The sequence below is a fragment of the Oenanthe melanoleuca genome, chromosome 3, assembly GCF_029582105.1.
Source record: "Oenanthe melanoleuca isolate GR-GAL-2019-014 chromosome 3, OMel1.0, whole genome shotgun sequence".
NCBI lineage: Eukaryota > Metazoa > Chordata > Aves > Passeriformes > Muscicapidae > Oenanthe > Oenanthe melanoleuca.
The window spans coordinates 59,367,593-59,384,709 of record NC_079336.1 but is presented as its reverse complement, the minus strand read 5'-3'; the positions used below and the strand labels follow the sequence as shown (position 1 = coordinate 59,384,709).

Here is a 17,117-nt window from a genome sequence, read left to right as displayed (position 1 = left end):
TGTCTGTATGAGCAAATTAAATTATAATGCTACTCAGACATGTGGATGGTTCTTAGCCATACTTTTTAACTGTTCATTTCTTCAAAAACTGGGTTATATAGGTGTAAGTTTGTGGCTGTTACAGATCCTCAGCTTTTTTGATCACATATGGATTAATAAGGCAACATTTTAGACCACACTTCATCAAAGAATGGTCACTCCTGCCAGACCTCTGTATCATGTTTTACTCAGGCTCTTAATCCTTTACACAAAGTTTTTCTCTGGGATGGATTTCCAGATGTCTCTGTTTTAGAGATCACTGCTGAGATGTTTCTCTTCCTTACATTGAAACAGATAGAGCCTGTAGGATTTTGGATGGAGAGGTTCAGTACACAGAGTCTTGCAAGAAATAAAATTTACTGTCCAAATTTGTATTTCAAAGCAGGAAATATGGACAGAGCAATTGAGGAGATTAAAATGAGCAAAAAATCATGGAAACTAGTTAGGAAGCTGAACTTAAGAATCACATTAAGGGAGGAACACACAGGGAGGGAGGAAACTATTCCCAGTAGCTGCTTGAGTGGAGAAGAGTTTTAAGTGGTTTTGGAACATCTTCACAGTATTCTTCACAGTATTTTGAGAGAATGTCTTGAATTTGAGTGTTTGATTGTCTTGAAGTTACAGAGCAAATTGTGCTAGATTTTCTCAAGAGCTGTGAGAAAAATGTCTTTAAGAGTCAGAGCATATGAATGATTTCACAAAACTAGTTCATATTTCGGCAGGGAAAAATGAAAAAAAGGAACACATTTTAATTTTAACATCTAATTTTTTAAAACCAAAATCTTGCTGCTTGTTTTTCAGAATGGTCTTTTCAAGTGGGGGTGGTTTGGGAACGGTTCACTTCATGGTTTTTTGTCAGGCCACCAGAGATCACTGGGATTACCCACTCTGACTTTCTGCATTACATGCTGCAGAGAGGAAGGGCAGGACCCTCTGCTCCATAAAAGCTTTCATGTGCCTGAGGATATAGAGTGGGAGGCAGGCAGGTGTAAACATCACATCAGTGGGGGGGAAAGGAGTTCTAAAACCATCTTATTATTGGGTATAACTAAGGCATGTCTTAATGCATGATCCACGTCTCACTCACCAACCAAAAAGCTCCCTACCTGCTACACATCTCCATCTGCTGCTTCTGCTCAGTAGTCCATTTCTGGGACACTCTGGGGTGGTTCTTTGCAGAGACTAGGAAATCTGACACTTGCTTCTCTCCCAGTGGCTTTTAAAAGCGGCTCATTCAATTTGAGGAAGTGCTTCTGCATTTGTGCAAGATGAAGTGAGAAATCTGCTGGAAGAGAGGTTGGCATGTGTGTGTTGGACAGCAGTTTCTCATGTTTCGTTTCCACAGGTGGCAGTGGTGGCTGGAACCCTGCGGGCTGCCAGGTGGATGCAGAGTCCAACGAGAATGAAACTGTGTGCTTGTGCAACCATCTCACACATTTTGGGGTCCTAATGGTAGGCAAACTCACTGCTCACCAAATTACCTTTCCCAGGAACAGCAGCACAGCTTTTGTCTGGTGTCAAGACAACTCTCATTTTTCTTACTTGAGTTCTTTATTTTGCATATCATTTTTAATAATGATAATACGTGATTTTCCCCCTTATTATCATAAAGTTGTCTTTTCATAACAAAGTAGCTAGTGATAAGGATTCAGGAATGAGATAATTAATAAAGTTAGCAGTGGAAGAATATTATTTTTGTTGTTATTATCATTATTAAATTCTTTACAGGTGGCTAAATATTATTTTTTTAATAATAAAAATGTACCCATGAGATTTTTATGTTTTAAAAACACTGTGCCACAAAAGACTTGAGGTTGAGACTTCTAAGTGATACCAAAAAAATATATATACATACATATATATATATATATATACACATATATGTATATACATATATATACAAATAGCATATTATAACATCCACCTTAATACAGCCAAGGCTCAGTACTAACATTTCCACTAGAGAGACAGGATAAAAACGTGATCTTAAGGAGTCCTAAGTTGCAGGGGATCTCTGACATATCCCTTAACAGCACAATCTGAAAAAAGTGACCTGCAGCTGAGGCAAGGAGGTATGTACCAAGAGGGAAGTGAAAAACAAAGACTAAGTATATTTGAAATTTCCAGATTGAGAAAGTGAGAAGCTGCTTGCAGGGAAAAAAAAGCAAAAAAAAAAAAAAAAAAAAAAAAGGCATGAGAAATAGAAATGCTGTCTTCAGATCAAAAAGAAAAGAGACTCATTGTTGGGAAAAACAGGGAAAGAAAAACATCCTCTAGACAGTAGAAATAATAATGAGGATGAAAAGTCAAGGGGGCACAAAAATTCTCTTTCATCCTTAGAGCGAAAGGCTGAGTTGTCCCTTGCAAATTTAGTTCACAAATTTCACAAGATTCATTAACTATGAAGTGGCATCTTTTGCACAGTGTGTCTGCCCATATTGGCTGTTTTCTTACTTGGCTTTAATCAGTTTTGGGGATGCCTTGTACTGCAGGCCTTCTCTCAGAAAAAGGCTGCTCACAGGGCAGTGGTACAGAACACGTAGTCCATGCTCTGCCAGAGCCTTAAGCAAAGTCTCCAGACAGGGTGGCTGGCAGAGCAATGTCTGTCCAGGAGAGGAGAGAGGGAACCATATGGGGCACTTCATCCTCAGCAGCAGAGCCTCCAGCCCGCAGCTGCTTCCAGCAGTTTGCACTTGTGAAGAGAAAAGAAATCCCAACGTGAAAAAATTGAATAGTGCTATCTTTTCTTAACTTTTGGTGGTTGTTTATGCTCAATAATGAGCTGATACATTTTTTTTTCCAGCTGAAATTAACATTCTTTGGCCTTTAAAACATAGCTGCAGAAAAGATGTTGGCTCCTATTCACAGCAAGAATAATTCCTAAGTAGAAGTATTTGGGGTTTGAATTAACTTGTGGCAGTGTTAAAAAGGACTTAAACCACACAAGGCAGCCACATACACTGACTTTTTCAGCTTTGGCCTTCCAGACCCTTCTTAATAGAACTGCTCTCTTCAGATCATGCTGAGATGTAGATATGAAAAAGCCACAAACTTTGTGTCTTCTTGCAAGCTAAATTATGGTCTTGTTCCATTTTTCATCCCCAAAGGGATTAAGAAAAGGCTTTCTTTAGGACACATTCAATGAGTCCCTTCTCTTCCCTGAATGCTATAGTGGCAGTAGGAAATAAGGCAGAAGGTCTTTGAATTTGGGCTGCATTCCAAGAGATTTTTATACAGCTGTCAAAGCTGTGTAAAGCATTCTAGTTGCTTTTCCATTTTAATTTCTTGTGACTTTAATTTAGATACTAAATTATTTCCAAAAACCACTCTCCTTCTGTATACATAAACTCTCATGTAAGGCTGGAATGGACAGTAAAAGAAACCTGCTACCCTGCCTTTCTGTGCAAAGCATGCAAAGTTTTGTAGCATGTAATGTTTCTCTTTGCTAGCTGGTTTTGCTAGGGACAAGAGTGACAACAACTGTAGAATTTATATCATTATCTTTTAGTGTTTGCTGACATTTCCTCCACAGTGATATAAATCTGAACATTCTCATATTTTCTTGTCCTTAAGAAGAGGAAATAACACTGGCATTTATTCTCTGATGGTACCATGTGGCAGTTACAGTTAGACAGAAAAAAGAGAAAATCCTTAGAATGTTCCTGCTTAATTTCCAAATTTTTTTCTCTTGTCTTTGTCACTACTTTTCTGACCAATTCTAGTTAAAAGTGTAGTTCTTAAAACAGACCCTAAATCCAAAAAGCAGTATCTTGCCCTTGGTTTCACCTGTAGATGATTAGTTACATCGACTCCTATGGATTTTTAATAACAGAAAGGCCAGAAATTCTCTACAATGTTGCACATTTCATTTTTCTAAATCTTACATCTTCTAAAACAGAATTGTAAGTTCTGCAAGCAACAGAATTCAAAGGTTTGGACACTGGAGACTTTTCCAGAGAAGGATATTTGAATTCTTAGTAGTGAATTATAAGGATCAGAAGCAGGCTCTATCTGCTGTTGCCAGCAGTTACAATACTTAGAGCACAATGCTTTGAAGAGCAGTGGAAGGAAGTGAGAGGTGTAAGAACTGGAGACAGTACACGCAGTAAAGATGAGCCCCAGTGTCAAGGTTACAGGGGTATTTCCAGACCGCTTTTCAGTTTCACTTGAGTGGTTACCAAGAAGGAGTGCTGTGCTCTCAGCAGAGGTGCTGCCTACAGAGGTCTCTTCCTGCTCTCTCTCAGGACCTTCAGAGGACGGTGACGCAGATCGACACGCAGAACACCAAGGTCCTGACCTTCATCACTTACATCGGCTGCGGAATATCCGCTATATTCTCCGCTGCAACTCTTCTGACATACATTGCCTTTGAGTGAGTACTGACTCTGTGGAGAGCATCACAAAGAAGTACCTGTGTGTGCAGATTAAAATCAGTTAGTTACGTGGTTAGTGTGGTTTATTTGCCTAGAAGGGGAAGTCCATGTTTAAAAAAAAAAATCAGACCTGCAAAATTAGGGTCACAGTGTTGTGAAATGGAAACTTTTTCAAGGGGGCGTAAGTTCAGAGTCTTTCTTCCAGTTTCTAATGTGTTGTGCTACTCAGACCAGGGAATAAGGTGAATGTGTATCAAAATTTTCCTTTTGCCAAGACACATTCCTCTAGATTTTGAGCAGATAGATATTATTTTCAAATTGTCAAACAGGCTTTTTATAAAAACAAAACTTGCCTATATAAGCATAATGTTCTGAATTTAAAAAGAAAAATTTCCAACTAGAGCAATTACATTCTATAGCCCCTCATGAAAAAGTGAGAAGAGAAAAAAAATCAAAATAAATTGTGAAGTGTTACACAGAAGTCCCGCTGAAATGTGAAAGTCATGCAAGAGAAAGCAAAAATTTTGAAGTGGTACAGTTCTGTGAACAGTGAAAAGAGAAAATAAAGTCATGTCAACACAAAGAAAGCATTCTGCCAGTAACAGAAGAGGACATAGTGGCAGCTAAAGAAGGATAATTTTCTGGGGACAGAAGGGGGGGCTGCAGCAGGGGGGTTTTTTTTCAAGTTTTAAATATCTTCAATGATTGCATTCCTATTACATCACCTATAGTGTAGTGTTCTGGTTCAAGTTGGTAGAAATTATTTACTGCCCCTCATTACCCATATTTCAATGGGGATCAGTTAAAAATTTACTTGTTCTTCAGCCATTCTAAGATCCTATTTAAAAAAACCAAACAGAAAACCACATCAACTAGACAATATATTCCAAATTTTAGGCTAACATATAAAATATAAGGCCACATATAAAATGATCACAGATAACCTTCTGATCAGCTATACTTTTTGTTTTCATTTAAAATTAAAAGTATTGGTCTATATTCCATTTGAAAGTGGGTTTTTCCTTTTTCGGGGAGGGGGGCCTAATAAAAAAATCAGTTGCTAAAATATTGTAGGAGTTAATTAGCTCATTAGAGACCCAAATAACTGGTAGCTTACTGGCACCACACACAGCTGAAGCCTTCAACAATCCCACACAGAAGCACACATCGCTACATCTTTCTGCACAAACCCAGCTGGAAGGAGTTCCTTGTACTTTGACTTTATGAAGGGGTAAACCCAGCTGCAATAGGTGTTTTGTGTGATTGCAGCAAGTGGATCCTGTGCACCTGTGTTTCTCTCATTAGGAAATTACGAAGAGATTACCCATCCAAAATCCTGATGAATCTGAGCACAGCCCTGCTCTTTCTTAACCTGATCTTTTTGCTGGATGGCTGGATTGCATCCTTTGATATTGATGGCCTCTGCATAGCTGTAGCTGCACTTTTGCACTTTTTTCTTCTGGCCACCTTTACGTGGATGGGACTGGAAGCTGTTCACATGTACATTGCTCTCGTGAAGGTGTTCAACACGTACATACGGCGATACATACTGAAGTTTTGCATCATTGGCTGGGGTGAGTTCAGCAGATGCAGTATTTACATAGGATGTATGCTGCTGTATAAAATGCTTTCTGTAAATGCTGCTGTATGAAAGCTCTCTATCAGAAGTACAGCGTGGGGTTTATATCAATGTGTTGTTTCCTTCCCCCAGCCTGCAGCAGTGCCGGCGCGCAGCCAGCCCTCTCTGTCACCGAGTTCCCCTGTGTCATTCTGTGTAAATACACTTCGCTGGCACTCTCCACCCAGAGCAGCTCCCAGCCCCAGAATGAGCAGAGAGACCAGATAAACTGGTCTTGTTTTCCAAAGAGGCCCGAGTGGGAGAGGGGAAATGTGAGTGCCTGTCAGAGATGGAGAACTGTGTCACACAATGAATGCAGAAACTTTTGCAGTTACTCAAAGCCTATGGAGATTTTGCATTGACTTTAGAAAATGTAAAGTCCAGCTTTTTTAATTTAAAATTTTCTTGCCAACAAGCACAAAGCCTATTGTGGAATCAGAAACAACCAAAATTTTCTGAGATTCAGCACAGCATTTAAACCACAAAGAGATCCTGGCTGCCCTAAGCAATGTACACAGCAGGACAGAAATGGAAAAAGTAATACTGCAAAATAACTGCAAGGCTCAGGCAGCAAGACTTTTATTCTTCATTTTTGTCTGTATCAGGAATCTGTGATTTCTCCCTGAATGCACATATTGTGTTTGAAATAATACAACACAATACAAAGCCATTAACCTTATGGCTAGAGAACTGACCTCAGTACAGCTGATAATTGATGTCTTTCCATTGGCAACTAGCATCCTCTTTGGCAACCTCAGCAGAGTACAAGGGCTGAGTGGTCGGAAAAGCAAATTAACCTCTTCCCCTTTGAATCTGTTCTGTTAGAGCAAGGATAAGACATGTAAATAAGGCATATCAGGAAATGTACAGGGTTTTTTGTGAGAGCTGTACCTTTCTGCAGAGTTCTCTTCTGCATAGTTGTCTATTTTCCCCAAACACTCCCTCCACTTTTTTATTAAGAAATACATACTTTGCTTTACAGAAGCAAGTGGAGCACATATAAATAAAGTATATATAATATGTATAGTGCTGTAGAAGGTATACAATATGGTGTATATAATACAATGTGGTTGAGAGAAGCAGTGGAGAAATTACTGGTTTAGGTTCATGTTCCCCAGTTGGACAACTTCGTGAATTCACATTAGCATGAAAAGAATCCCTTAAAAAAATTCCTAATACTATCCATCCACTAGATCTCATTTTTGAAATAATTTGTTAATCTTCTCACTATATAAGGAGAGCATGTGTGCAGTTGCAAATTTAACTCCAGGTAATTACGGGATATTTTACTTTAGTTTATTATTTTACTTTAATTTCCTTATCACATACTAAGCTACTTCTACCTTACAGAACACTACAAGGCTTTTTAATTAATCCTTGTTAATTGCTTTGATAATTCCATATATTTCTGCTGCTTGAAGAATTGTTTCCTTCTGCCTTCTCAATGCAGATTTCTCAGGATGCTCTGCAGTAAACCAATAGGGATGGAGACATCAATGATTCAGCTTAGCATGGTGAATTTGAAAGTTTAGGAGATTTGAAAGCTCACAAGTTTTCTTGTGTTACAGGTTTGCCAGCTCTGGTGATAGCAATTGTTTTAGCAAGTGCTAATACAAATGCAGGTCATGTTTATGGCAAAGACTTATATGGCAGAGATGCAAACGGGCAAGGAGGAGATGACTTGTGAGTATTTCTTTTGATCTCTTAAGATTTAGCATTTATAGTTGCTTTGGAAAAGTCGATGGTGCATTAAACAAGCAAAAAAGGCAAAACTCAGAATGATTAGAATCTGGGAAGAAGGCTGTTAGAAAAATTAGAGGGAAATCTGCATTACCCAATGCCAGGTACAAATGTTCCCCTGGCAAAAGAATAATTTATGGGTTTTGTCATGAAAATAAAATAAAAATACTTGTGTTAGTTTGTCTTAAATGAAAAGTATATTTTCTAGGTGAGAGCAAAGAAAGAATTTGTATAAAAATAGTTTCTTTTGCAAATCAAGCAGCCTTTTGCCAATGTAGCTCAATACTCCTCTATGTTCTTCTCTTGATGACCAGATAATAACTCCAAATGCCAAAATTTTTATGTGAGTGCTTTTTTCCTTGCCTGGCAAAGCTTCATCATTATAAATGAAACTTTAATTTTTTAAATTTTATTATAGTATCATGCTGAGCATTCAGGCCATTTGCTGCAAGAGGAATTAGTTAGAGCTCTCATAAGGCTAGCTGACAAATGGCTGCCTCAAAAGTCCTGCTACTTCTGCAGTCATGTTCAAGTTCTCCTTTAGCTCCAGTGGCAGAAACTTGAGATTTTGACACTGAAGATCCAGTTTTGCACATTCTGTTACTAAAGCACTCAATGCTTCACACAGATGACAGCAGTGATTTTTTTTTTTACTGAATCTAAACTTTTTTTTTCATGATGGGATTGAATTTCTCACCACTTCCCACTTTTTTAATTAGTTTTGACTAAAATATGGTACAGCCCTCAGATTTCTGAAATGATAATACTGTAGGCCATATTCACTTAAGATGCCTCTGGGCTTCATCCTGTTTCCAAACAGAAAATGGACAAATGTTTCATTTTGCACTATAGTTCTGCATCAGTGGTATCAGAAATCAGCTTACTTTCCTTTGGTCATATGATTAATTGGAGGACAGTTTCCATTAACCAAAATTATCTTTTTTTTTCTTTTTTTTTGGTCAGCTGCTGGATCAAGAACGAAGTTGTCTTTTACGTGACTTGTGCTGGCTACTTTGGAATCATGTTTCTAATGAATGTGGCCATGTTCATTGTGGTGATGGTGCAAATCTGTGGCAGGAATGGGAAGAGAACCAACAGGAGCCTGAAGGAGGAGATCCTGAGGAACCTCCGCAGCGTGGTCAGCCTCACCTTCCTCCTGGGCATGACATGGGGCTTTGCCTTTTTTGCCTGGGGCTCCTTAACTCTTGCTTTCCTGTACCTCTTCTCAATTTTCAATTCATTGCAAGGTAAGCTGAATTTGAGTTCTGTGAACAATTAATATTTGATCTGTTACAGTTCTGGAGCATACTATGTCCAGTGATTGGACCTGGGAACTCATATCCAAACTCTCTAGGTTTTCTTTTGATACTTAATCATCATTAGTTTCCCCTTATGTGGAATAATATTACCAACTACATGTGGGTTGAATATCTTAGATAAATTAATTATGGTTTCAATGTCTTTTTTCATAAAAGGAACTACATTATAAATAGAGCTCTTCCTAACTAACAGTCTGCAGTGTTCTCAGTTGAGATACACGCTGCATGACCTTCAGCATTTCCTTTCACTGATTATAACAAATATAGGAAGCTTCTTTTCTTAATTTATTCCTGTAGGGAATGTGTAAATCTCATAACTATTTTATTAAGGCATGAGAAACTCATAAAATAAAATTCAGTTCTATCTCAGTGTGGAGAGATAGCAGAGACATATGGGATATTCTTTGTTTAAGAAAATCCAGTGACTGCTACAGTCAGCTTATTTTTCTTTCCATTACTCAAGTTTTCAATATTTTACTTTTTCAGCATAGTTGTCTTTCTGGAAAAATGCTGTAGACTATAATCAAATGGTTATGAATTATGGAATTATATAGCTGACATTTAAAAAAATTCAGCTCAGAGCTAAAATTTGCATATGTTTCAACTGCCATAGAATTCTCTACCAATGCTTGCCCTAACCACCTATAAAGAACAACTAAATACATAATGAAGAGAAAACCCTGAGGTCATTGGAAGTGCATGTGTTATGCCACACACATATTGACATAAAAATTAAACCTGCCAGGGAAAAAATGAAACAAAACAACAAACTTTAAGAATGTCATTGGAGGATCATGTGTTATGCAACACAAATACTGAGATAAAATGAAATATTCTTATGGTCAGCAAAATATCTCTTCTATTTTTATGGAAAAAGTACTTAATATCACCCTGTGCACATTTTATCTGATACAGTTGAAATGTATTTACTGTGCTGAAAGATTTATTGAGCTTTCATGGAAAGAGAATCATGTTGTGGTTTTTTGTTTGGGTCAGTTTCAACCTAAAATGCTAAGCAAAATGACAAAAAATACTTGGATGTGGGGTTCTTACTAGAGACTGTTTTTTCCAAAGGACAGATTCTGATACTCCCCTAGCAGCATAATGAAGAATTTACTGCATTGTGTCTGTGTTAGAAATTCAGTCAGGCCTAGAGAGATCAGAAGTATGGGAAGAACATGAAAAAAGACTGAAATTCTGAAAACCTTGCCAAGGGTTAAATTGAACAAGTTCTCTGTAACCAGAATTTCCAGTGCAGTCAATTAAGCTTATAAGAACAGGGTGCATACAAGGTTGTCCAACAGTTCCTAAGTAGGGTAATTGCACTATTTAATGGAAAATGAATATTGGAAGGCAGTTAAGTCAGAAGATGAAACTTAAAAAGATGAGAATTTAAATGTAAATAAATGTAAAAAGAAGAGTGATGAACTTTTTATGGATTGTGGTAGCAATGATGATGCAGTCCATGCTCAGGCATGCCATATCAAGCAATAGGAGATAAAAATCTTCTATCTGCAGGTACTTATTGCTGTGTCAAAGAGCTAGGCAAAGCTAAAGAATAAAGGAAGAGGATGTTTAAAATCCTATATAACTGGTTTTCATGTAACAGTCAGGGGATGGAATGGGGCAAATCTGTATCAGGAAGCATTTACTAGCAGCAAAAAGCATTTCAATATGGTCAGTCTTTCATCAGTATTAGCAGCTTAATTATGGAGATGCTCTCTCAAGTTTTTAAAAGCTGCATGAGTGTTTCAGGCCATACCAGCAGCCTCCAGCAGCATTTTTCTGTGCACTGGCAATGAAAAAGCAAATTGCAGCAACTGTTAGTTGTTACTGTACTTTACTTCTTCATCTACAAAGGAAATTATTTTTCTCTCCTTGACGCTCAGAGTGAAAAATCTGGGAACATTTCTTTTTTGGCTGCTCATTTTATATATATGCCTGGGCAAGCCAAATACTTTCAAGTCAGAGCCAAGCTAGAACCAAGCCTAGGGTCTGATTTGTCTCTGGGAAACAAAACCAAAGCTGTACTACTAAAAGCACATTGTAAACTTAATGAATAATGAAATACAGAGAAAAAAATTCTGGAGACCAAGCCCAGACAGGGCAAAGGCAAAGTGCTTAATGCAGTACATTTGTTTTGCATTACTATAGAATATGCATTTTCTTTTTAACCATTCAGAACATTCACTTCAATTTAATTAAGCATCAATCTACTAAGTTTGTAAGCTGTGTAAAAGCCCTAAGAAGACTTTGGGCCACTACCAACTTCATATCTCCAGCCCTGTAATAGCTGCTAGTGATTGCATTGAACTTGCTCTCTGCTTTAAACAAATCACATAGAAAAATATTTTGCCAAATGCAAATACAGTATCCATAATCCAACAGAGATTACATTTGAGATGCATTAAGGTGATCCCTTTTTAAAAATGTACTTTTCCCCTTTTCCCCATCAGCTCTTGAAAAACTTTGGAAAAATTTTTTCATGACCCAACCCCTACCTGAAGTCAACTGATTCCAGAGGTCTCAGCCTGGCCTGAAAAGCAAATACAAATGCAGTTCTGTGGCATGCATTAGTGTGAAATTAGGCCTCAGCAGTTTGGAGATGATGATTTAATTCTCCAGGACGTTATTATCCAAGCTATACCCTGCCACTGTGTTCTGACAGCTGAAACACAGAAGACATGAGTATACAGAGCTATTCATTATGATCATAAAGTTTTAGAGGAAGCTACTTGACCACGTTTACCCCCATTATGTAGCATTTATTCACATGTAAGATAAAATCATGAGGGATCTGGCAGTAGAATTTTGCCATCAGATGTTCAGCCTCAGGTTGGGTCTCTCACAGACAATACAAGTAAAACAAGAAATAGGCTAAGCCACAGAACAGCAAAAGGTTGCACAGCCAATTCCTGCCTGAGAAGAGGCAGGAGCATAGCATAGGAGATTTCCATCTACTATATTCAGCATATACATTTCCAGCTACTGTATTTAGCATATGCATATACATTTACATATGTAGATGTACAAAGTACATCTGTAGGTGATAAAACCATACTGTATGCCCTGTTAAGACCTAACTTATCACATGGTAGGGTGCTTATCCCCTGTCTTGAAAATAAACACCTTAACATTTCATGAGAAAAATCAACTCTACAAAAACTTCTTTAACACATTTATTGCAATTGTGTGTGAAAATCAGTTTTCTTTGGAAGTAAGTAGCTGGACTCCTGATTAGTACTTGTGAACATATTCTTACCATTTTTATGATCGTTTCAAGTACATGCATGTGATGCACGTAAATCCAAGTGTGCTTTTTCAGCATTTGGCCAGCACTCAACCCACTGCATAAGGACACTCCTAAGTGCCATTTACAAGAGGTCTGGTTTTAAAAAAATACAGCCCACAATTCTGTACATTTGGAAGCATATCCAGTAGATAAAATATCACCTTGCTAATATAATAATGTTGGTATTTATTTTGCAGTTTCTCTCTTGCAGTCCTGCTCGGTGCAGAATAATCACTTACTTCAAACAAAAGACCTTTTAATAATTTTCCTCTTAAAAAAAAAAAAAAAAAAAAAAAAAAAAAAAAAAAAAAAGAACACTGAGCTGAATCTAAATCAACAGTGCCAATAAAAGGCATCCTAATCTCTGTATTCTGATATCTCAGACACTTGCATGGCAACTAGAGCATGGGAAAACTTTAATTAATTTTGATACCTCTTAAATGATGCGTGGATGACAGTAACAAAATATTAAGGTGATTTCTTTTTGTTTGCACTTCATAGTCTTCTGATTACAGGTTTCAGTTAATCTGTTTATAAATACATGCTTCATTTGGGGTTTATTTGCTTTTGTCACAGGTTTGTTTATATTTGTATTCCATTGTGCTATGAAAGAAAATGTGCAGAAACAGTGGAGGAGACATCTCTGTTGTGGCAGATTCCGACTGGCAGACAATTCAGGTAAAGGCAGTTCCCATCTCCCCTCCTTAGGTGCTGCAATTGTCTATAAAAGTCCAGGTGAACAGTTATTTATTAATATAATACATGCTATTTTATTTTTAATATAATACAAGGTAAGCCAGAGATGTGGGAGAATGGGTTAATCATAGGCTGTCACTTCAGTACTAATAATTGCCTTGGGACTTTTCAGATATTACTGCATAAAAATTCTCAAATCTTTCAGGGTTCCATTAAAGGCAGCTGGTAAATTTTGTAGTGCTATGGACATGGTATTGGAAGGCCCATCACACTTTAAAAATAACAAAATAGAAAAGAATCCAGAGATTCAAACTTTGTCATTCCAAACCCATTCTTACTCATTTTCTATATAAAAGTATGTTGACTTTAAATTGTTGGGCTGTTAAGCTGATGTAGGAGCAATTATTAAAAGTCGCAAGGAAATATTCTGACTTCTTTTGCTTTTATCTTTGCCTTTTTAAACTGTCCTATCCTTTGCCATTGAATTCACAGACTATTAGAGACTCAGAACATAGAAAATTCCTTTAACAGAAGCCTGATTAGGTTCTAGAACTGAAGTTCACCTTCATCTGCAGCAGTCAGAGGGAAAGGAGAGATGTTGGTTTGGACACAGGAAAAGTCCAGTGCTTGGGCCAGCCACTATATTTTTAGTTTCCTGCATCTTTTGCCATCTTGGATGGCATGAGACTGCTGTGTTCAGGCAACTGGCTCTTCATTTGCTGTCTGATGTGGTGATTTGGACCATATAATATAATATGGTTCTTGTTCAATGGCCAATGTTCAAATCTACATCTTGTGTAAGGCAGCATAAGCTCATTGCTTTCTATGGTAAGCTTTCATTTAGTGAACTTGCATACCTAAACATTCTAGCAATAATTTAGTATAAAGTATCTGTCTTGATCTGTCTTGACTAAAATAGTCCACATGTCTTTGGCTTGGGCTTCTCTTCCATTTTGTGAATTTCATTGAAGTACAGTAAATAACAGCAAGGTGGCTAAATTGTGAAACTTCCTGCACTTACCTCCAATTGTATGGTAAAAAGTAGTTAGATACTTTTATTCTACTGGTATTGGGACATTTGTGATGAGTTTTTAAGTATTAGTTTTCTTCAGTCAGTTTGTTGGTATTAGCTATTTAATTTAATTTTGGGAGCTGTTCCAGCATAAGAGCCTATTGTATAAATGGTTTGGACAAAATTCTTTAAATGTGAGCTACTGAATAAACTTTATTTATATAAAGTATAAATTGTGTGCCAATATGCTAAACAAGAAGTTAGTTGTTAGTACATAGTATCTTCTGCAGCAGCAGCAGCAGCAGATCATGTGATCATTGATGATAAGGTTATTGTAAATGATCCTGTCTATCCCTTTCCCATCACCTTTGGATTTTGCTCTTCAGATCAGGAAATTTTGGTATACCTGCACTGCTACAGAGCTTCTCTGCTCTTCTGCATTCTGGAAAGCCAGGTTATACTTGCAGTTCTGCTGTCCAGACAAAGTATTGTTAGAATTTTAGAGCCACCAATTTCAACTGCTGTGGTAGAGTAAATCAAGTTGGAATAAGTTTATTGTTCTTAAGAACCAAAGAGGATACCTAACAGGAAAAGGATAGATGATTTGTTATAAGCAATACTGAGAAATGCACCAGATATTTGAAATAATCATAATTGAATAAATCAGGCATTTATTATCTATGGTAGTTATTTATGTAAAATTTCTCAATCATTTTTAGATTGGAGCAAAACAGCAACGAATATTATAAAGAAGAGTTCTGATAATCTTGGGAAATCCTTATCCTCTAGTTCCATCGGCTCCAATTCCACCTACCTAACATCCAAATCAAAATCCACAACAAACACGTATTGCAAACGAAACAGCCATACAGGTGAGTTCCTGCACTGCAGCCCAGTGCATGTGTGAGTACACAGGGTTGTGTTAAAGGCACAGCAAGCATTTCTGCCCAAAGGTTAAAGAGAGAAAATGTCATCAATTTGTATAGTGTCAGTATTTTTTAAATATATGTTACTGTTTAATAAGAGCCATTACCCAACTGCAGTACATCTAATATATAGATCTGATCTCCATATGTTCCCATAAATGAAATAGGCTTGACGAAAGCGAATTTTGCTTATTATCCTATTGTAAACACAGGGTAGCCAAAGCACAGAGAGATGGCGTTCTTCACCCAAGGTAACAGGAAAGTTGGCAGTACAGCTGGAAATAGGAATCAAGTCTTCAGAGTCCAAGTCCACAGCTGATTGTCTTGGTTAAACTCCTTTCATCTAACTGTAAAACATTTATGGGTAAAACGACAAATGGAGCCTACTCGGAAATGGAAACTGTGTTCCCAGAGTATGCATTGTCTTGCCCTTCTACAAATAGCCATATCTACTGCTTATTTATTTAGATGTCAATGGCATATATAATAAAAGGCATCATCTGTATTCCACTCATACCATGAAAATGTGCTCATTTTAAGAAGAGTTAAAGGGAGCAAAGAAAGAGCAGCTGGAATGATTTGCAAGTTTGGTTGTGCCTGAGATAATATTTCAGAAATTCACTTATATAGTTCAGATTTTTTTGTTACTCTGTTTTTGTGAGTGCATGTTTTTGTCCTGTGTAAAGTCACATAGCATTATTATACAATATTCTTTTATAAATATAGTGGAAATAAAATATGCGCACATATTTAACTCAAAGGTGTGTTTACTTGCTTTAAAATATTTATTAGAAAAAACGTTTAGATATGAAGTAGATTATTTCACTGGAAGGAAAGTTATGTTGTTTCTTAAGTATTAATTATTTTCAATAAGCCCCCAATGTCTCATTTGTGATGGCACAGTCTCTCATTTCTTGATGCATGGCATAGTTTCCAGGAAACACCTTCTATGTTTTTTTATTGATGATCATTACCTTCTTCAGTTAGGCACAAACACTCCATTTTTTTTAATAATTACACTGTTGTTTTGTCACTGACCAAGATTCAGTGCATCCATTAGCATGAGGGATTGTGCATCAGGTATTTTAAGATTTTAAAACTTCATTGTTTATTGAGAACATACAAGAAGCACATCTGCTTTGAACACAGTAAAAATGGGAGGTGTCTTAGACATTGCTGATAGCTGATAGCACCTGAGCTTGGTGTCAGGACTGCTGCTCACAGCAGCACTGGGAGCACACGGCTGGTGCCTGTTCCTGCTGCCAGGTCAGGTTCAGTGTGCAGTGCACCCAGCTGCCCTGATCAAGCTGTTCATTCATCTCTTCCCTGCAGGAACACTCCTGCCAGCAGTCTTCCACAAACAGCATCTTTAATATCCACCCATCACAGTGCTATTTTTATTTAATAGTAGGGGTGGACAGCACCGTGCCCTTTCTGCAGCAGGCAGAGAATTCCCTTTTGTACTCATGGCAGATCAGTCTTTAGATCCTTGATCTGGGGATTAATGATAAAAATATGCTCTAAATGCTTTGTTGGACTCCAGGCTTTTTATCAGGTTATCAATTAAGAAGATTTAGTGCTGGAGTTCTTGCAAGGCTTTCTTGAAGTAAAAAAAAAAGAAACTGTTCCAGATAAAAAGTAGTAAAGTTAAAAGAAACTTGCACTTCTATATTCTTCAATAATTATTAGTTTAATTCTGTGCATGAACTATTCCTAAAAAGGATTGCAGTTCTTAATGCAATCAAAGTTTTTAATATGATGGTTTATTGGACATTAAGGGAATGCAAGTTTTCTTTATTTTTTTTGGAATTTTAACACATTTCACTTTGTTCTCTAAAAATACACATCTTACTGTGATATGCCATAGGAATTTTTGATAACACTAGGTTTTTGAATACTGACGTATCTTCTCATGTGTAAAATAATAAAAGTCATAAAAAATAATATTCAGATTCTGCCTGTTAATACAGCTGAACTTCTCAGTTTGCCAACTTAGCTAAATTGCAGGCAAAGAATGTCATAGCTGCATGTCTTGGCAAGCCTTGTTGATATGGTTGTAATGTGCTCCCTGGAATTGACACAAGCATTCATGTGTTTGTGGT

At 37.2% G+C, this 17,117-nt stretch overlaps 1 protein-coding gene across 8 annotated transcripts in view; it reads left to right on the top strand.

The window, feature by feature from the left end:
- Positions 1-17,117, top strand: part of ADGRG6 (adhesion G protein-coupled receptor G6) — a 113,082-nt gene that overhangs the window by 91,130 nt on the left and 4,835 nt on the right. For 5 of the 8 annotated variants that reach the window (XM_056487222.1, XM_056487219.1, XM_056487221.1 and 2 more), the window contains 7 exons: positions 1,385-1,491; positions 4,284-4,411; positions 5,718-5,986; positions 7,599-7,713; positions 8,734-9,017; positions 12,958-13,059; positions 14,809-14,961. In XM_056487222.1, the coding sequence (XP_056343197.1) occupies positions 1,385-1,491; positions 4,284-4,411; positions 5,718-5,986; positions 7,599-7,713; positions 8,734-9,017; positions 12,958-13,059; positions 14,809-14,961 (1,158 nt within the window). Of the gene's footprint in view, positions 1-1,384; positions 1,492-4,283; positions 4,412-5,717; positions 5,987-7,598; positions 7,714-8,733; positions 9,018-12,957; positions 13,060-14,808; positions 14,962-15,227; positions 17,105-17,117 lie in introns of those variants that run through there. The other 3 variants (XM_056487226.1, XM_056487225.1, XM_056487227.1) reach the window with 1 other exon arrangement.